This window comes from Trichomycterus rosablanca, chromosome 5 (assembly GCF_030014385.1).
Source record: "Trichomycterus rosablanca isolate fTriRos1 chromosome 5, fTriRos1.hap1, whole genome shotgun sequence".
Lineage (NCBI taxonomy): Eukaryota > Metazoa > Chordata > Actinopteri > Siluriformes > Trichomycteridae > Trichomycterus > Trichomycterus rosablanca.
This window is the reverse complement of record NC_085992.1, coordinates 25,036,083-25,056,975: the sequence shown is the minus strand read 5'-3', so window position 1 is coordinate 25,056,975 and position 20,893 is coordinate 25,036,083. Positions and strand designations below refer to the sequence as shown.

The following is a 20,893-nucleotide window of genomic DNA, read 5'->3' as shown; positions in this document are numbered from 1 at the left end:
TTTTAATTACCCAATGTGGCTCATTATAAAACATTATAATCATCTGCATTGCTCAAAAAACTAGTTGTAAACTGATTTCATAATAATAATCTAGGGCAGATGGAGTGCCTTTATTTGTCATATAAACATATACATAAAATACTTTTTCCGCATATCCCAGCTTCTTTGGAATCTTGGGGTCAGAGCGTTGAGTCTGCTATTGTATGGCACCCCTAGAGCCGAAACAGTTCAAGGCCTTGTTCAAGGGTCCAACAGCAGTGGCTGTATGACCGACAATATTTGAACCGACAATCTTCCAGTTGGTAACACACAGCCCTACCCACTAGGCTACCACTGCCTATTGATCCAACATTAAGTAATCTTTAATTTAGGCAAAAACTACATCCTCATGTTTTACCTCATGTTCTCCTAATGCTTAAGACTCCTATTGTATAGGGTACTGCTTTTTTATTATTTCATTTCCATGTTTTACCACCACTTTATCCTGGTAAAGGCCGCAGTGGGTCCAGGATCCCCTGAATCACTGGTCGAAATGCAGTAACACATCCCAGAGAGGACACCAATCCATTGCATAGCCTCGATCATCCCGTTCTCCTCAGACATAGATGCCTGACTGGCTCACAGAACCACTGTTGATTCAAGCCCTGTATCCCAGCTGTAATAGGCTAGTGTTATTTACCACTGCACTATCGGAGCACAACCTGTGCTATCAGACTGCTTAATTATTAATAGCATTACTATAATCAGATTTGGGCATGTTTGTTTGACAGTAGATCCATGCAGCTGATAATAGTAACAATTCAGAGAGAAAATCTTAGGACCCTACTAGCTGCAATTCAACTGCTGAGTGAATAATATCACAACCCTATATTAACATGCAAAAAAAAAAAAATTTACTTTCCCTCCGAAGATGTGAGACTGCACCTGGTATGTGTTAAGAACATGCTTGTCTTTTGTTCGCTGCTGATCATCTCTTTCTTGTGCAAGTTTCTTCTGCAGTGACTGAGCACTTTCCTTCATCCTACACAGAAGCTGCCATCACAACACACAGAGCACAGCACGGTATCAAAATCTACATAATGCAACACATTCAACCACTCAAATACATTTTGTTTAGTGTAGAAGAGCGTTTTCAGACCTTTTTAAACAGGCTGATCATCTGCTGTCTGACTCCAGGTGATTGGCTATTCAAGTTGCCAGACACAAAGTGACGAATCAGATCCATTTCCTGTGTGGCGATGGTCTCTGTGCTGCGATGGCTCTCGCACACCAAACCAAGAGCATCCATACGCACCTAAACACAATTATACGAGAGATTTTCAAAACGTTTCCAGACTTTTATATTTTCATTGGAAACGGTGAGAGCGGCGGTAGTAGTAACTGGTCGTGTCTGAGAGAGAGCTTATAGTCCGGATTTAGTGCCATCTGATTTCCACCTTTTTTGACCTCTCAAAGAAGCTTTAAGGTGAAGAAGATTTTCATGTGATGAAAGCAGCGGTTCTACACGCTCAACCAAAACCATTTTCTGCTGATGGCATTAAAATGGTACAACGCTGGAAGAATGCATCACAAGGGAAGGTGACTGTATCTCTCAGCCTAGTGATGTAATTCGTTTTTAAAATTCTTAATACTCTTTTTAGAGTTACAGAAGTGCAGAAACTTTTGAAGAACCCTTGTCCTTATGGTTTCTTTACAACAACACTAACAAACTTGGCTAACCATATTTGAAAGATGATCGTGTGCTGCAGATGAGATTATTTACCATGGTTTAACCTCACCTGGTCATGCTTGTGAACCAAAGCTTGCTTCAATAATGGAAGAGGCAACACCGACCTCCACAGATTATCATCTCCAACCTTAAGGACTCCCTGAGCTCTGGCAGCACGCAGACATGTCATTAATGCACCCATTGCACCTCTGCTCCCCATGGAGCCTAAAAAGCCATAGAAACAAATTTAAAAAAATTTACCCAAACAGGGCAGTCCAATGCAAAATTTGGGGACTGCTGGCTTAATTTAATTTTTATTTATTAGGATTTTAATGTCATGTTTTACACACTTTGGTTACATGCATGACAGGACAGATAGTTACTCGTTACACAAGATTCATCAGTTCAAATTTAATGTTGAACACAGTCATGGACAATTTTGTATCTCCAATTCACCTCACTTGCATGTTTTTGGACTGTGGGAGGAAACTGGAGCACCCAGAGGTAACCCACACACACATGGGAGACCATGCAAACTCCACACATAAAAGACCCAGACCTCTCCACCTGGGGATCGAACCCAGAACCTTCTTGCTGGCACTGTGCCACCCACTTCATTTAATATTACGTAATTTTTTGGGGCAAAAAATAAACACACCCACCAAAGCAATTTTTTCAAACACGTTACAGGCAGTTTTACATATTTAGTATCTGTTTATTTAAGATAATGGATCACCTTCAAGGTTTCTTCCTTACATAGTCAATTGTTTCTATTGCCTTTGGCTTGCTCATTGGGAGCTTTTCGTTCTCCTAATGCTTTGAAACAATGTTCATTATCTGTCACCTCACAGCAAGAAGGTCCTGGGTTCGATTCCCAGGTGGATCGGTCTTGGTCCTTTCTGTGTGGAGTTTGAATGTTTTCACCGTGTCTGCGTGGGTTTCCTCCCACAGTTCAAAGCAAGTAAGGTGAATTGGAGATACAAAATTGTCCATGACTGTGTTTGATAATAAACTTGAACTGATGAATCTTGTGTAACCAGTAACTACCTGTCCTGTCATTAATGTAAAAGTGTGAAAAACATGACGTTAAATTCCTAACAAAATAAATAAGTAATGAACCTAATAAATGGGGAAAATATAACTGTGGCATTTGCAAAACATATAAGATGAGCTCTTCTGCCTAGTTCACACTACATGATTTTTGCCCTGATTTTCGCCCTGATTTTCGCTCGCCGACTGGTCGGCGCTAGATTTGCAGGCTCGGGAGCAACTCGGCGTTCGCTCGGCGATCGAAACTCGGCTCTCAATCGCTATGTGTGAACTACTCAACAACTAGATCCGAGCGGCTCGAAGAGAGATATCTAGCATGTCAAATATATGGATCTAAGTCGCCCAACTGGCAATGAGTGCTATGTCGAACAGCCAGTGAGAACGCAGAATATGGGGTGAGGGGAAACGCAGGGGAGGAGATGTAAAAAGAACTTTGATCACTCGCTACATGTTGACGTGCATTTTTGGACGTGGTATCATTAAACCCCTCGTCACTTCTCGCGTTTGTTTTCGTGACAAAATGTAGTTTGGGAGACAAAAGAAGCTCGCCTGCGATTCCAGTTGGTGATAGATCGTGTAGTGTGTGACCCCCTATCGCCGATCAGTCGAGTAGTGTAATTACACATTGACTGGAAAGACTCCCGATAACAAAAGATCCAGTTGTGTAGTGTGAACTGTACAGTGACCTGACAACTTGGAAAGTCGTGTAGTGTGAACTTGGCATTACTTTACGGTTGTGAGGTCTGACTGACTGGGTCACATTTGCTTCCAGAATTTGCAAATAAATCAATCAGCTACATTTTATATGCAAAGCCAGTTTATATCCCCTATATAAACAAATAATGTCGGCAAGGTAAAGTCTTGCAAGATCAAAACTAGTTGTCTTCAACTAATTTGACGAACATAACGCATACCAATTTACCTCACTAAGTTTTAAATTTGCAATATGAGACAATTAACAACAAAAATAGTTTAAGACTAAATTTTTACAGTCATTTAAACAATATGATTACACAGTATCACTGTTTATATATATAAGATTACTCAAACATGTTTTACTCTTACCCACAAAGCAGAATTGCATCTCCTGCAGAGCCTGCACCATGCACCCTAAACTTTCAGGGTTACACTGCAACACTTTGGGCAGAATGTAATCCAGAATATATGTGGTCTGCTCTAGTCTGGCTGTGCACAACACCTCCAAAAGAGGAATCACCCAGGTCTGGTGCCATTCATCCATCCAGCCCTTGTCATCCTCGAACCGGTCACACAGCTGACTCTTGTGACTCACAAACAGCTTCTCCAACAGTTCACTGGCATATGACGCCAGCGTCTGATCTCCCATAAGGCCTAAGAGCCTGGATGGCAGATTTGCTTCCAGCTGTAGAAGGTACTCCGCACCCAGGTGTTCGGTCAGACATGCCAAGGAGCCATACTTGCCCTTTGCATGCCACTCTAGTGCCAGCAGGCTTTGGGTCAGCTTGGCAATGTAAGGATCAGACAATGGGTCAGAGGTAGAATCACTGGAGTGCTGGTGGAGCAATAGGAGGTTCCGGAAGAGGGCACGGGTTTGGTGGCGCACACCATCCAACGGGTGCTCCCAGTGGGCGTAGACATGTTGGAGGAGGTGCTTAGTTAGTGGGCCCTCACCATTAATTGACTGGCAGAGGAGAGGAGGAGGGCATTCAATCTGTAGGCAGTCGAGAGCAGCGCTGCTCCAAAGAGTTAAAACTCTGGAGACCACCATAGCAGTGCTGGACTCTTTCACTCTACATACACATATACAAAAACAATCAATTATCTCTACTGATAGTTGATGAATTAGTCTAAAACAATACTACAGTGATAAATTACATGTATTACATCAGCTACAGTACATTTTGGTGCATTTTAATGTATGTCCCAACTTCTCTAAGCTGCCAGCAAGTGTGCATGACATTTAGGTTTGGTTATAGAGGCCCAAAAGTTTTTCCTTGAGTACAGCTTGCATTTACATTTTCTGTATTTAGCAGATGCTTTTATCCAGAGTGACTTACAGTACTGTGGCAGTATACTGTCTAAGCAATTGAGGGTTAAGGGCTTTGCTCAAGGCCCCAAGTGACAACCTGGCAGTGGTGGGGCTTGAACCAGTCACCCTTTAAATACTAGTCCAGTACCTTAAACGCTTGGCTACAACTGCCCTTGATTAGTTTATTGCAATGTAGTGGCTGTACATAAGGAATCAGTGGTGCAACCAGAAAAATGGGTGCCGTAAATAAATGTATCATGCTCAGATGGGGAAGGTAGTTGGTGTACAAGCCCACCACCAAAGACCTGAGTTTGTGTATCAGCAGCGTTTAGTCGTGTCTGAGGCAGGGAGGGCTGAATGAGCCTGTGGCTCTCTTCAGTCGGCAAGGATGTAGTGCCAACGACACAGGAACTAGAGTACAGGGGAATTGGATATGTCCAAATTGGGACAAGGTAATGAGGTTTACTAAAATACCAAGTTCACATGACTAGATTTCAATTTACATTTTTGGCATTTAGCAGACAAGTTTATCCAAAGTGACTTACAGTATGCAGTCTAAGCAATTGAGGGTTAAGGGCCTTGCTCAACAGTGGAAACCTGGCAGTGGTGGGGTTTGAACAAGCAACCTTCTGATTAGTAGTCCAGTACCTTAAGCACTCAGCTACAACTGCCCTAGATACTCTTTGGACTAGATATGTTTACTAGTGGCTAGATGAAGATTACATGGTCATATTTTAATGTGGCACCTGTTGCCACTACCAATTTAATTAAGAAAATTACTTGCAAAGTTAAATTTTAGTCACAGTCTGTAACCCTGCTAATATAAATATGGTTAGTATGATGGTAAACTTGACTAAAAGATTAAGTGTCTAGTGTTTAATAAATGTGTCATTATATTACTTATGTTAGCACGTTTGGAAATGTACCTTGTATCCAAGGACAGAATCACATCTGGAATAAGGAGCAGCAGTTTTACAGCATGGGGACCTAGAATTTTCCTTTTCCAGCTAAGCATGGCCAAAGCTCCATGGCTCAGATAGAGAGTGAATGCAGCAGGTCTGCTGTTTATGTAAAGGCCTGCACAGCTCTCCGTCAGCCACTGAGGGGCGCTGTGTAGCTCCTGTCTTGAGCACTGCAGCAGACCTGCTACCTACATTGCAGGTCATGAAACAGAGTGAAATTATTTATCATCATTACCATGTCGTTGCCTATATTATTACTATCTTTCATTACAAAATGCAAAAATAACCATGACATAAGTACTTAAAAATATATTGGGGTAATTTATATATTGGCATAAGTGATAACTTTTGCACATTTGAAAAATAAATACTACTCACCATGACTGCAGCATCATCTCCACTTCCAAGGACAGACCTAATCAGTAGAACTACAGCCATCCCAGCCGTGCTTTGTACCGCCTGAACAAACTCCTCTGTACAGAGAAAAATAAAAACGAGGTAAAGGGAAGAGTGTTACGCTAGTATTTTATATATTCTGTCCAGACAACACCAAGCTGACTATCAGTTACAACAGTGGTCCCCAACCACCGGGCCACGGACGGGTACAGTGGGTCATTAATTACCAGCCCGCACAGAAAGAATAAATAATTTAAATGTATGTTTAGTCAGCTTTAAACCTGCCTTTGGAGTTTTGGATTAAAATCAAGGCAGAATATCCAGAGATTGCTACAAAAGCAATGAAAACACTCCTCCTATTTCCAACATCCTACCTTGTAAAGCGGGATTTTCTACAGTTACAGCAACCAAAACAAAGTTGTGTTGACTGGACATAAGAAACACACCTCAGGTGTTACTGTCTCCTATCACCCCTAAATGGGAGCGTCTCGTTGCAACGAAAAAAAGCGCCGAGTTCCCACTGATTTTCCATCATTGGTGAGCAGTATTGTTATGCACTTTGTGTTTTTTTTATGCTCTTCGTACAATTTTAATTGAAATCCACCCACCCCCGCCAATCCGTGAAATTGTGTCTTAAATGAAACCGGTCTGTGGTGCAAAAAGGTTGGGAACTGCTGAGCTACAAGATGCCTGGCAAAGACATTAGATCTGTGGTAAAAGACATGTGTACTAATTTATTTATTCATAAATGATTGGCTATGTCTGAGGAAGGTGGAGAAAGGGTGGCCGAACAGCCTAGCCATTGGGAGGTGCACTGTGTATGAATTAACATCTTTAAAGCAGGTATACAGTGTCACAAACCAATGATTGATGTTAAACTTGTTCAGAAAATATTTAGTATGTTGTTTGAATTGTTGGACTGTGGGAGGGAACCCACGCAGACACGGGGAGAACATGTAAACTCCACACAGTATCAAACCCAGGACCTTCTTGCTGTGAGGCGAATGTGCTACCCACCGAGCCACCGTGCCCAATAAAAAATAACATTGCTTAAAAAAGTGACCAATTATTAATCAGTCAAGTTCTGCATTTTGGACACACCTTTTCTTTTGTTAGAGGAGTTTACCTACTATGACTGACTGTACATTGCCTACCCAAGACCCACTGTTCTAAGCTCATTATTTTCTGAAGCTTTTCAGCCAAGGCACAATGTATGTTTAATCTATGTGTCTACATTTAAGATTCTTTGCCAGACTTTTATTAAAATCAACTTCGAATTTATAAACAATACAATTTTGATGAATAAGAGTAAATGATTTCTTTAAAATAGAATATCTATACAATGGCAAATCAGTGTGAATCCTGAGCTTTTTTAGCTGCAATGAGACGCTTGTGACTCAAACTTAATAGCCCAAGAACACTAATGTTTTAATCAACTGACAGCAAAAGCAAGATGTGTTAAACAACTAACTGCTCATCACCAATGCCTTGATCCTTTTTAGATTCTTGCGTACCTGCAACTATTAAAACACACTGGCATGCTCCCATGCTGTGCCATTTATCATTCGGATTAAATCTATAGTAATGTTAATATAGTCTTTGACCCACCATTAGTCAGGATGCGTGTATAGCAGTCTAGAAGTCCACTGAAGGCACACTGGAGTGTGTAATTGTTTGGAGTCTCCAACAGAGCCGCAGTGATCAGCTCCTGAGATCTCTGAATCACCAACATTGAGGCTTTGACCGCAGCCAGACAATTCTGCATGAGCTTGGCCTGGGCTACATGTTGACCACCTAACTCTCTGCAAACGGAGCGATAAGAAACACATTTTACATTGTAATAATTACATTACAAAATGTGGGTTCATTATCAGGACAGAACATCCATTTCACAGTATTTAAAATTGAAAATTAACAATTTACCTGTTGCGCTCTATGTATTCACTCACAGCCTTTTGGAGGAACTGAAGGACTACACAAAAACCAACGACATGAACCAGATCAAAAGGAATAACAAAGTAATTTATAAAATTGATACACTGTTTGCATATACACTGATCAGCCATAACATTAAAACCATCTCCATTTTATCAGCTACACTTACCATATAGGAGCACTTTGTAGTTGATGGACTGTAGTCCATCTGTTTCTCTGCATGCTTTCATGCTGTTCTTCAATGGTCAGGACCCTCGCATGACCACCACAGAGCAGGTATTATTTGGGTGGTGGATCATTCTCAGCACTGCAGTGACACTGACATGGTGGTGGTGTGTTAGTGTGTGTTGTGCTGGTATGAGTGGATAAGACACAGCAATGCTCACTTCACTGTCACTGCTGGACTGAGAATAGTCCACCATCCAAAAACATATCCAGCCAACAGCACCCCGTGGGCAGCATCCTGTGACCACTGATGAAGGTCTAGAAGATGACCAACTCAAACAGCAGCAATAGATGAGCGATTGTGTCTGACTTTTCATCTACAAGGTGGACCAACTAGGTAGGATTGTTTAATAGAGTGGACAGTGAGTGGACACGGTATTTAAAACTCCAGCAGCGCTGCTGTGTCTGATCCACTCACACCAGCACAACACACACTAACACACCACCACCATGTCAGTGTCACTGCAGTGCTGAGAATGATCCACCACCTAAATAATACCTGCTCTGTGGGGGTCCTGACCATTGAAGTACAGGGTGAAAGCAGGCTAAAAAAGTATGTAGAGAAACAGATGGACTACAGTCAGTAATTGTAGAACTACAAAGTGCTTCTATATGGTAAGTGGAGCTGATAACATGGACAGTGTGTGTAGAAACAAGGAGGTGGTTTTAATGTTATGGCTAATCAGTGTATACAATATGGGTGAAAAATGATTTCCTAAATAAATACCTTCTGTGAGTAAGCGATGAATACATCTCTCTCCTAAAAAAACACATAATATAGTTAAAGCAAAAATGTACACATATTTTTAATTATAAATTAGTATCGTTATTAGAAAACCGAAATACCAATTGGAAAGGCTTCCAGACAAGAAGTAATGCAGTTTGTAAGATGGGGGTAATGCTCAGAACTCTTTGAGGACAGAGAAGTAGACAGGCGTGCCGAAAGACAGCACACAGTCTTCTCCTGTAGCCAATCAGGAACATTACCTAGAGCACTAAAGAGAAAGAAAACATACATAATAAACTGTAGACATGTGTTTGTTTATGTCTGTAGACCTCGAACCTTAATGTTAGTCTACCTGGAGACAGCCGACTTCAGTGGGTTCTTAGCCTGCAGTATGCTGGTGTACATGAGTGCAAGAGTGTCCAGGCAGACTGGGAGTAATGGATCTTTAGAAGACTCATCCTCATTTAAATGCTCCAGCATGGAGCCTGCCTGCACAGTCATCATAAAAAACACATTAAATATAAAATAACAACATGATGTAACGATATATAAGCTGGAAGGCAGCACATGCATTAAGAACATTTGAAGCAAAAATATTTGGACTTACAATTAACAATACCGATACAATACAACAATACAAATTTTAAATAAACAAATATATATTACCTTTGAGACCAGCTGGATCTGCTGAACTGGGTCAGTGGAGGCCAAACAAACCTTAAGTACCTGTGCAAGCTTGCTGGACTCATTATCTCCTTCTACAGAGAGGGAACCTGAAAAAGACATATGCACAAATAAGCAATAAGATAATAGTGTACTAGAGCTGTATAAAGAGGACAAAATCCTATACAGTAAATGCATTATGTTTAAATACCAGGGATGACATGTATTAAGCTTGATAAATCCAACATTTTATAGTGCTTTTCAAGCCAATACTGATCTACTATATATGTTGTGTACAAGTGATTTTCTAAAAAAATATTTTGTTACATGTTAATATTAATGTCAATGTAACAGTATGACACTGTACAGCGTTTTCACCATGAAAATAGAAAAAATAAGTTTGACTGTGAGATGGCTAATTAGAAATTAACAATTTTGAGATAACCGTAAGAACTGCCGACTAATGAATGGCTAGAAAATGATCAACATCAACAATATGTGCTAACAAGATATGCTGCCAATAAAGTGTAAAGAATTAGTAGAAAATAACATATGAACACAATCATTCAAAATAATAATAAGTGAGTATTAGTTCAGCGCCAGGCTTTGGCTGAAGAAGTTACTTACCAGTCAGTTTGTCAAGCTCAGTTTTCTCCAGAACCAAAGTTTCCACTTTTGGGGTTTTCTTCTTTACCACCATGACTTCTGGCTCTGTATTATTAAACAACCAAGTGGCAAAAACCAATGCAGGGCGTAAGACAACCATAATAATAAATTATTGTATAGTAATAGACAAATAGACAATAATAATAAATAAGCACCAGCGTGTAACTGGTAAATTAGTGCTGAGTATCAGAATAGCTAGAAAATGGATACATTATGCAGCATGTGCTACCCAATTTAACTGCTTAGCAAACAATGTGTGTAGACACAATGTTGTTACAAACTAATTTTCTCACTTGCAAAATTGTTAAAAGCAGACATTAAATAAAATTTCAATGGTTGTTGCATATTTTGTTCAACAATATATAATAACCTTCTATTTTGCAATGTTGGGCCAAAGATTAATTGTATTTTTTTATACAATCGTAAAAATTCTAATCGCAATAACATGTTGAAAATCGTGAATAATAACTCAATGAGCTGCACATGAGTAATTAGGCTTGCAAAAAAAGGTTCAGAATAAAAGCAAAAACTCTTCCAGTAAAACGTTCACCTATCTGAGATCACTGCCATAAACGTGTACAATTAGAACCAATGCAAGTGAAATTATTTGCCTTACCAATCAATCTGCATATTAGTAGAACAACAAAGGCATATGTGAGACTGACCGCTCACTTCATTAACCAGGACTTTAAATAAAAAAGTCAATGTTTACAGACATCCTATTTCACTAAGGAACCGTGAGTGTGTGTTGAGTTTATAATATGCTTGAACTATATTTTGTACTGTTTCATTTAGGGAATACAAAGTTTACACTGGACAAAATGTTCACACTATAACACTTTACACACTTGATTAATTTAAAAAGATAATACGTATTTTTAATAAACCTTAAAACAGCTGGAATTATTCTGGTTTCATTACAGCTTAAAAAAGTCATTCTTATTCAGTATCCTTTTCCAGGTTCTGAATGTACTGCTTTCCAGCTATGCACAGATATAATCAATTTTTATTATAATTTATCATATTTTACATCAGTATGTAGGCTGTACTGTGCTTTATTTCACAAGCTTGAGCAAAAGCTTCATTGTACATACACTTACAATATTTTCTTAAAATACAAAGAAGTGAAAATAACCTCTGCAGATTTTTTTTTGCATTTAAAATATGCTTCTTTAACAATTTGATGCAAATAGGATGTTTATTGTTTTCCTCCTGTAAAATAAATATCAACAAATTCTGTAATTCGGCCAGGAATGCACAAATTACAGATGTGTACAGGTGTTTTGTAAACAATATTACATTATTGTTTAGACTTTGACACCTGAAATCTTAAACAACTTAAGAACACAAGCCAAATTGTTATTTTTACTAGGGGAAAACATTAACATTTTACTCGTGTTGCTTGAAAAGAAAAGAAGCTTTATTTTATGTAATGTTGACACAACCACATTTAAAACGTGTGTTTGCTGGGTTGCAGGTTAGCGTGCAGATGCTAGCAGCGTTTATGCGGCACAGAAACATTTTAGGAGATTTACCATCTGCCAGCATGTACTATTTTATTAAGATTAAAATGCGTTACATTACTAATTATTCACACATCTATTATATACTGCAAAACAATAAATCAAACAAGGAGCAGCTTACAGAAACTTACCACAATAACACGCGTGGAACCCTACTTCCTATCCCGTCACTTATGGTTGTCTCAAATAAAATTCCCAAGATGTATTAGTGCACTACAGAGGGTGCAAAACGCATTACATAGTCTGCCCTAGTTAGTAGACTTATAAAGGAGATTACCAATCTGGGATTGAAAGTGCACCGATTCGGCAGCCTGACCCGTTACTAGAAAGTTACGGGCTTAAACGTAGGCACGTTAGACTAAGATATTAAATTAAAATTATACACGTTTGGGGAAAAATTATGTTGATAAATAAAGTTATTTTGATAAGCAAAACATGTATTTATAAAGATACTGTACATCAATTAAAATCCTACAGAACATTTGTATGTATGAACATTTTTAAAAGCCATAATCATTTAAAATGTGCTTTTAAAATGCATTTGCAACAGTGACTGGATGTACATCAACTTTACACTGGTCTAGTTGTGCCACCATGCGACCTTTTCGTGGAGTACACCATGGTCAGGGCACCAATCAACCACAAAACAAAACACACTTACGATTTGGAAAACTTTATTTACAATTTTGTCTTTTATTTACAATATTGTACAATTTAGCCTTTGCGCCTATTTGCACATTTCTCACAGATCATTGCTCTGAGGATTATTTGTAAACTGTATAAACAGTCTCCATATTAATATGTTCCTGTAATCTGGGTTGTAGTATCTTATATGTATTGTTCAGGTACCTCCACTTTTTGTTTGTGTACTGTTAAATTAGCCATCCATTCTTTCATTTATCTATCTATATATCTATCTACTGGTGCTGGTCATAAAATTAGAATATCATGAAAAAGTTGATTTATTTCAGTAATTCCATTCAGAAAGTGAAACTTGTGTATTATATTCATTCATTACACACAGACTGATATATTTCAAATGTTTATTTCTTTTAATGTTGATGATTATAACTGACAACTAATGAAAACCCCAAATTCAGTATCTCAGGAAATTAGAATATTGTGACAAGGTACAATATTGAAGACACCTGGTGCCACACTCTAATCAGCTAATTAACTCAAAACACCTGCAAAGGCCTTTAAATGGTCTCTCAGTCTAGTTCTGTAGGCTACACAATCATGGGGAAGACTGCTGACTTGACAGTTGTCCAAAAGACGACCCTTGACACCTTGCACAAGGAGGGCAAGACACAAAAGGTCATTGCTAAAGAGGCTGGCTGTTCACAGAGCTCTGTGTCCAAGCACATTAATAGAGAGGCGAAGGGAAGGAAAAGATGTGGTAGAAAAATGTGTACAAGCAAAGGGATAACCGCACCCTGGAGAGGATTGTGAAACAAAACCCATTCAAAAATGTGGGGGAGATTCACAAAGAGTGGACTGCAGCTGGAGTCAGTGCTTCAAGAACCACCACACACAGACATATGCAAGACATGAGTTTTAGCTGTCGCATTCCTTGTGTCAAGCCACTCTTGAACAAGAGACAGCATCAGAAGCGTCTCGCCTGGGCTAAAGACAAAAAGGACTGCTGAGTGGTCCAAAGTTATGTTCTCTGATGAAAGTAAATTTTTCATTACCTTTGGAAATCAAGGTCCCAGAGTCTGGAGGAAGAGAGGAGAGGCACAGAATCCACGTTGCTTGAGGTCCAGTGTAAAGTTTCCACAGTCAGTGATGGATTGGAGTGCCATGTCATCTGCTGGTGTTGGTCCACTGTGTTTTCTGAGGTCCAAGGTCAACGCAGCCGTCTACCAGGAAGTTTTAGAGCACTTCATGCTTCCTGCTGCTGACCAACTTTATGGAGATGCAGATTTCATTTTCCAACAGGACTTGGCACCTGCACACAGTGCCAAAGCTACCAGTACCTGGTTTAAGGACCATGGTATCCCTGTTCTTAACTCGCCTGACCTTAACCCCATAGAAAATCTATGGAGTATTGTGAAGAGGAAGATGCGATACGCCAGACCCAACAATTCAGAAGAGCTGAAGGCCACTATCGGAGCAACCTGGGCTCTCATAACACCTGAGCAGTGCCACAGACTGATGGACTCCATGCCACGCTGCATTGCTGCAGTAATCCAGGCAAAAGGAGCCCCAACTAAGTATTGAGTGCTGTACATGCTCATAATTTTCATGTTCATACTTTTCAGTTGGCCAACATTTCTAAAAATCCTTTTTTTTATTGGTCTTAAGTAATATTCTAATTTTCTGAGATACTGAATTTGGGGTTTTCATTAGTTGTCAGTTATAATCATCAACATTAAAAGAAATAAACATTTGAAATATATCAGTCTGTGTGTAATGAATGAATATAATATACAAGTTTCACTTTTTGAATGGAATTACTGAAATAAATCAACTTTTTCATGATATTCTAATTTTATGACCAGCACCAGTACACTTATCAGCCACTTCCTTGTTTCTACACTTACTGTCCAATTTATCAGCTCCACTTACCATATAGAAGCACACATATAGCCTGCATTCACCATGTTCTTCAATGGTCAGGACCCCCACAGCACCACCGAGCAGGTATTATTTAGGTGGTGGATCATTCTCAGCAGTGCAGTGACACTAACATGGTGGTGGTGTGTTAGTGTGTGTTGTGCTGGTGTGAGTGGATCAGACACAGCAATGCTGCTGGAGTTTTTAAATACCATGTCCACTCACTGTCCACTCTATTAGACACTCCTACATAGTTGGTCCAGCTTGTAGATGTAAAGTCAGAGATGATCGCTCATCTATTGCTGCTGTTTGAGTTGGTCATCTTCTAGACCTTCATCAGTGGTCACAGGACACTGTTGGCTGGATATCATTTTGGTTGGTGGACTATTCTCAGGTCAGCAGTGACAGTGAGGTGTTTAAAAACTCCATCAGGATTGCTATGTCTGATCCACTCATACCAGCACAACGGGCTAAGTGGGTAACACTGTCGCCTCACAGCAAGAAGGTCCTGGGTTCGATCCCCAGGTGGGGTAGTCCGGGTCCTTTCTGTGTGGAGTTTGCATGTTCTCCCCGTGTCCGCGTGGGTTTCCTCCGGGTGCTCCGGTTTCCTCCCACAGTCCAAAGACATGCAAGTGAGGTAAATTGGAGATACTGAAATTGTCCAGGACTGTGTTCGATATAACCTTGTGAACTGATGAGCCTTGTGTGGTGAGTGAATACCGTTCCTGTCATGAATGTAACCCAACTGTAAAACATGGCGTTAAAATCCTAATAAACAAACAAACAAACAAACATACCAGCACAACACACACTAACACACCACCACCATGCCAGTGTCACTGCAGTGCTGAGAATGATCCACCACCTAAATAATACCTACTCTGTGGTGGTCCTGTGGGGATCCTGACCATTCAAGAACAGCATGAAAGGGGGCTAACAAAGCACACAGAGAAACAGATGGACTACAGTCAGTAATTGTAGAACTGCTCCTATATGGTAAGTGGAGCTGATAAAATGGACAGTGAGTGTAGAAACAAGGAGGTGGTTTTAATGTTATGGCTGATCATTGTATCTATACCGGTTAACATGTGTTTCCGTTTTTCCCTGTATAAAGAGGTTAAATGCAATACACATTTCACATTTTGCGTTTGTTCGGCTAATTTACATAGCCCCGCCTACATCACATATAATTGGACAAACTTTCTAACACTACGCCCCTAGCCCCGCCCTCTGGCCAAGCTACAGTCAGATGCTGAATTGAAGTTTCAGAGGTGGAAGATTCTACAGTACAGTTTATATGGGATAGTTATCACAGATATTACTGGAAGATCACGGAAAATTGAAATGGACGGATATGTATTTCACTTTCTTTAGGGTAAGTAGTTTTTACTGTTCAACTTTTAACACTTTTTAGAACAAGAACGTAGGAGGAGGAGTAAGAATAACTGAGCTCTTATACCATACGTGCATATATGTGCCGTAAATACAACAGCATCACTTATTCTCTAGTGTTTATTCTCTGATAAGGTTTACCACATACCCATGTGTGCAGTTAAAGTCAAAAGTATATGTGCATTTGTACAAACCAATCAGTATTAGTTCTTGAATTAATATAACCAAAAAAAGGTTGTTGGAGACAGAAATAAATTAATACACATTGACATAAACAAGACAAAACTTTATCTTGGAAGTCCAACCAGCAAGACCGAGACACCAGAAAAAAAGTTTTATGTCTAGACTTCCTAGTATTCCAGACTTTTGACTAAGAACATACAAGTATAGAATCAGTCTTAGTATTATCTGTCTATATTAAAGAATTTATATTGTTATTGCATTGGACTAATGTAAGAAATATGTGCATTAATTGTTTGTTTGTTGTTTATTGGGATTTTAATGTCATGTTTTACACTTTTGGTTACATTCACGAGGAGCGGTAGTTACTCATTACACAAGATTCATCAGTTCACAAGGTTATATCGATGTCATATATGTCATGGACAATTTTGTATCTCCAATTCACCTCACTTGCATGTCTTTGGACTGTGGGAGGAAACCGGAGCACCCGGAGTAAACCCACGCAGACACAGGGAGAACACACAGAAAGGACCCGGACCGCCCCACCTGGGGATCGAACCCAGGACCTTCTTGCTGTGAGGCGACAGTGCTACCCACTTAGCCACCGTGCCACCCATGTGCATTAATTAACACTATTAAATACAATGTAGTTTTTTCAGTGCTTTGTAAGATTTTGTGGTTCATTAGGTTATAAATAAGGTGGCAGTATCTGAAAACATAATTAAACAGAATTGTTGAAACCAAAGTGTAATCAAAGCAAGTATATTGTAAGTCTAATAAACGATGTTAGATTATTTCTCTCATTAATGTTGTAGACACCAAAAAGCTGATAACTTCACTACCATTTTCTTCTGTTCACAAATCCATCACTCTCTCACTGTCATTTCTTTTTATGTTCTCCTTGTGTACTCCCACTCTCACTTTTCTCTAGCTTGCATGCTTTCTTCCTGCAATTTTACCTTGGCATATGTTTTTCATAACTGAAATGTGTACAATGGAAAAGTGTGATGGTGGAACAGCTTGGCTAGTGAAGGTTTGTTTTGGTAGTGGTCAGTTTGCCCTGGGCCCTGCCCAGTTCTGGAACATTTTTTTTTTTAATTCTCTGAAAGCATGTCACATAACAGTTTCTCTGTCTAACCTAAAGTCAGTCTGAGTGGGCTGAAACTTTAATAATTATAATGTTCTCTTTTTAAACTGTTTACAGCTTTCAGAAATAACTGTCAATGGTTGTACACTGTTTTGGTTTATAAAAGTAAACTAAAAAAAAAACATTAACAAAACAAAAAAGAATTTTGAGTTTAAAACTGACTGAAGTGAATATAAATAATGTCTGTTTTTGCTCATTTATGCAATGTTTTCCTGAATTGAAGGAAAGACTGCTGGTTTCATTTATGTTTTAAGTTATGTGTGTAGTATTGATGTGTTCCTTTCTCAAAACTAGATATAAAGCATAGATTTACAACATACTAACAGTAACATAAATATATATATATGTATATATATATATATATATATATATATATATATATATATATATATATACACATCGATCAGCCATAACATTAAAACCACCTCCTGTCCATTTTATCAGCTCCACTTACCATATAGAAGCACTTTGTAGTTCTACAATTACTGACTTTAGTCCATCTGTTTCTCTGCATGCTTTGTTAGCCCCCTTTCATGCTGTTTTTTAATAGTCAGGACCCCCACAGGACCACTACAGAGCAGGTATTACTTGGGTGGTGGGTCATTCTCAGTCCTGCAGTGACACTGACATGGTGGTGGTGTGTTAGTGTGTGTTGTGCTGGTATGAGTGGATAAGACACAGCAATGCTGATGGAGTTTTTAAACACCTCACTGTCACTGCTGGATTGAGAATAGTCCACCAACCAAAAACGTTCAGCCAACAGTGCCCTGTGGGCAGCGTCCTGTGACCACTGATGAAGGTCTAGAAGATGAACAATTTAAACAGCAGCAATAGATGAGCGATAATCACTGACTTTACATCTACAAGGTGGACCAACTAGGTAGGAGTGTCTAATAAAGTGGACAGTGAGTGGACAGTCAGTATTTTAAAATTCCAGCAGCGCTGCTTTGCCTGATTCACTCATACCAGCATAACACACACTAACACACCACCACCATATTAGTGTCACTGCAGTACTGAGAATTACCCACCACCCAAATAATACCTACTCTGTAGTTGTCATGGGAGAGTCCTGACCATTGAAGAACAGCAGGAAAGGGGGCTAACAAAGCATGCAGAGAAACAGGTGGACTACAGTCAGTAATTGTAGAACTACAAAGTGCTTCTACATGGTAAGTGGAGCTGATAAAATGGACAGTGAGTGTAAAAACAAGGAGGTGGTTTTAATGTTATGGCTGATCAGTGTACTGTATATACAGTACATATATATATATAGTAGCCTAGCAGTTAAGGTACTGGACTAGTAATCAAAAGATTGCTGGTTCAATCCCCACCAAGGCCCTTCACCCTCAATTGCTCAGACTGTATACTGTCACAGTAATGTAAGTCGCTTTGGATAAAGGCGTCTGCTAAATGCTGAAAATGCAAATGTAGATTTTAAAATATTCTGCCAAAAATTTTATGAACAACTTTGTGTATTTTTGGTCTAGGATTAAGAAGGTGTGATGTCCTGCACCATGGCAGAAGAAGACAAGGTTTCAGCAGTGGAATGGAAAGAGAAATATATGGCTCTGGAAGCTCTGCTTCTAAAGTTTCGTGGACAGATGAGTGTGATTCGGGAACTTACAACAGAAAAGGTTAGCACTCTCCACTTTTAATAAACTCTTAAAATTGTCCGGCCAAGAATAGCTTTGTATTGATTTCCATTGACCCGTCCATAAAAAATAGCATCAGAATAACCTTCACAGTGTTTGAATGGAATTCATTTCCTACTCATTCATTCTTTTGTCATCTATCTGTATTGTTTTATTGGTTTTAGTAATACTTACTAATTATTAAATAATTCCTATTAGTCTCTAAATAATGTTTTAAAATAAATGTTATAAGATTTTAAGAGCTCCTTATATTCATCTTAGCCCTGTTCCATTTATTCTTGAGATATTTTTTGTTTTTCCACCTCAGTAGAGCTAGAATGGAGAACGTCTGATGGCAGGGTCTCAGAAGCACAACTGTTTTGGCACTATGACTATCAATGAGGAAAATCTAGTTAGCTAGAGGGTTAGCTTCGTTCTCCTCAATCGAGCGGGGATCGGCATTGGTGGAGAGGAAGCATGACGCAATAGGGCAACTGGATGCACTAAAAGGGAGAAGAAGGGGAGAAAATAGTGCAGATGGTAGAATTTTAGTTTTAGTGTCTACAAGGTAAACTACAGCAGAAGGTCATCTCTTCCCCTGCAGCTATAGTAGCATTAGGTGTTAGCCATTGAGTAATGGAATTTGCAATGCTTATTTAACAAGCTAGTCTTGTTCTATCTTTAAAAATGTTTTAGAAAGACAGAAATAACAGTATTAGTTAATGCTTATAAATACATAATGTAATGCCTCAGGAAGATTTTCAGATAACAATATCTTCATGGTCACACCTCTATACTTCACTCTGACTTCACTATGGTGTTCTCAAGATTATCAACTTTCTGTTCTCTGTACTTAAATTGATTTTGACAGATTTACGTTTTTAGACTACTGTCTATTAAGAGTAAGGGTATTATGGATGCTCAGGTGGCGCAGCGGTAAAACACGCTGGCACACCAGAGCTGACATTTCGAACTTGTCAGTCTTGCCGGAGTGGACCTCATAACTGATGTAATTACGTCCTCTGCTGGCTGATTGATGGCATCTGCACAGAGACAAGGGATCATGTTTAATCAGGGTGTGTTTCTCCATACACAAAGCTGATCCCCATATGAACTCACCTCGTGCAGGTGAAAAGATGCAGTCGGCTACTGCACACGTGTCAGAGGGGGCATGTGTTAGTCACGGCTCTCCTCAGTCAGGGTGGAGATCAACATCAGTAGAGAGGAAGCACAATGCAGTTGGGTAATTGCATACGACTAGATTGGGGGGAAATGTGAAAAAAAGAGTAAGGGCAAGGAAAACACAAAGCCCTTCTGATGATTGCTCTGAAAACTGTCCACTGAATGCTTTAAATGTAAAATTTGCAAAATGTAGACAAACGACTCCATGCTTCATTATTAGCATACAAGTTTTGTGTAGGGTGTAGGAATAGAAATAAGTGGAGTTCATATTGCTTGCTTCATTCAGGTCATCCTGCAGCTCTTTCTATAGCCTAGTTCACACTACACAAATTTTGCCCTGATTTTCGCTCGGTGACTGGTCGGCACTAGATTTGCCGGCTCGGGAGCAACTCGGCGTTCACTCGGCGATCGAAACTCGGCTCTCAATCGCTATGTATGAACTACTCAACTACTCAATCCGAGCGGCTTGCTGAGCACTCGGCAACCGAAGAAATATATCTAGCTTGTCAAATATCTGGATCTGAGTTGCACGACTGGCAATGAGTGCTATGTCGAACAGCCAATGAGAACACAAGATACGGTGTGAGGGGAAACACAGGGGAGGAGTGTAAAAAGGTGGGACAGGGGCTTAATATAGTTTATAGCAGAATACATTGGCACACACACAAGTTTTACAGTATTTCTGACCTTACCGTTCTCTACAAAACATAACACCAACGTTGCATTGAAAAAATATTTATTAACCTTCAACTCACTATAGAACAATTCATGCTGTTCACGTAGCCAAATCCACTCAGATTCATTTATTTTTTCTCTGTGTTTTTACACTGCACATCAGCACACAAACTTTGATCGCTCGCTAATTGTTGACGTGCATTTTTGGACGTGGTATCATTAAACCCCTCGTCACTTCTTGCGTGTGTTTTCATGACA

The 20,893-nt window shown here is 39.5% G+C and overlaps 2 protein-coding genes across 2 annotated transcripts in view; one reads left to right on the top strand and one right to left on the bottom strand.

Annotated features, from left to right (window-relative positions):
- The window catches only part of thada (THADA armadillo repeat containing), a 220,069-nt gene extending 208,059 nt beyond the window's left edge, over positions 1–12,010 (bottom strand). The window contains exons 1-14 of the mRNA XM_062995897.1: positions 11,995–12,010; positions 10,302–10,385; positions 9,678–9,784; positions 9,364–9,500; positions 9,131–9,279; positions 9,012–9,044; positions 8,048–8,096; positions 7,733–7,926; positions 6,107–6,201; positions 5,693–5,916; positions 3,824–4,527; positions 1,779–1,933; positions 1,139–1,294; positions 925–1,032 (exon numbers count right to left, since the gene is read on the bottom strand). Of these exons, the coding sequence (XP_062851967.1) occupies positions 925–1,032; positions 1,139–1,294; positions 1,779–1,933; positions 3,824–4,527; positions 5,693–5,916; positions 6,107–6,201; positions 7,733–7,926; positions 8,048–8,096; positions 9,012–9,044; positions 9,131–9,279; positions 9,364–9,500; positions 9,678–9,784; positions 10,302–10,374 (2,184 nt within the window). The 5' untranslated portion in view covers positions 10,375–10,385; positions 11,995–12,010. The remainder of the gene's footprint in view (positions 1–924; positions 1,033–1,138; positions 1,295–1,778; positions 1,934–3,823; positions 4,528–5,692; positions 5,917–6,106; positions 6,202–7,732; positions 7,927–8,047; positions 8,097–9,011; positions 9,045–9,130; positions 9,280–9,363; positions 9,501–9,677; positions 9,785–10,301; positions 10,386–11,994) is intronic.
- A 3,711-nt stretch (positions 12,011–15,721) lies between these two features.
- The window catches only part of plekhh2 (pleckstrin homology domain containing, family H (with MyTH4 domain) member 2), a 52,405-nt gene continuing 47,233 nt past the window's right edge, over positions 15,722–20,893 (top strand). The window contains exons 1-2 of the mRNA XM_062995004.1: positions 15,722–15,797; positions 18,635–18,781. Of these exons, the coding sequence (XP_062851074.1) occupies positions 18,650–18,781 (132 nt within the window). The 5' untranslated portion in view covers positions 15,722–15,797; positions 18,635–18,649. The remainder of the gene's footprint in view (positions 15,798–18,634; positions 18,782–20,893) is intronic.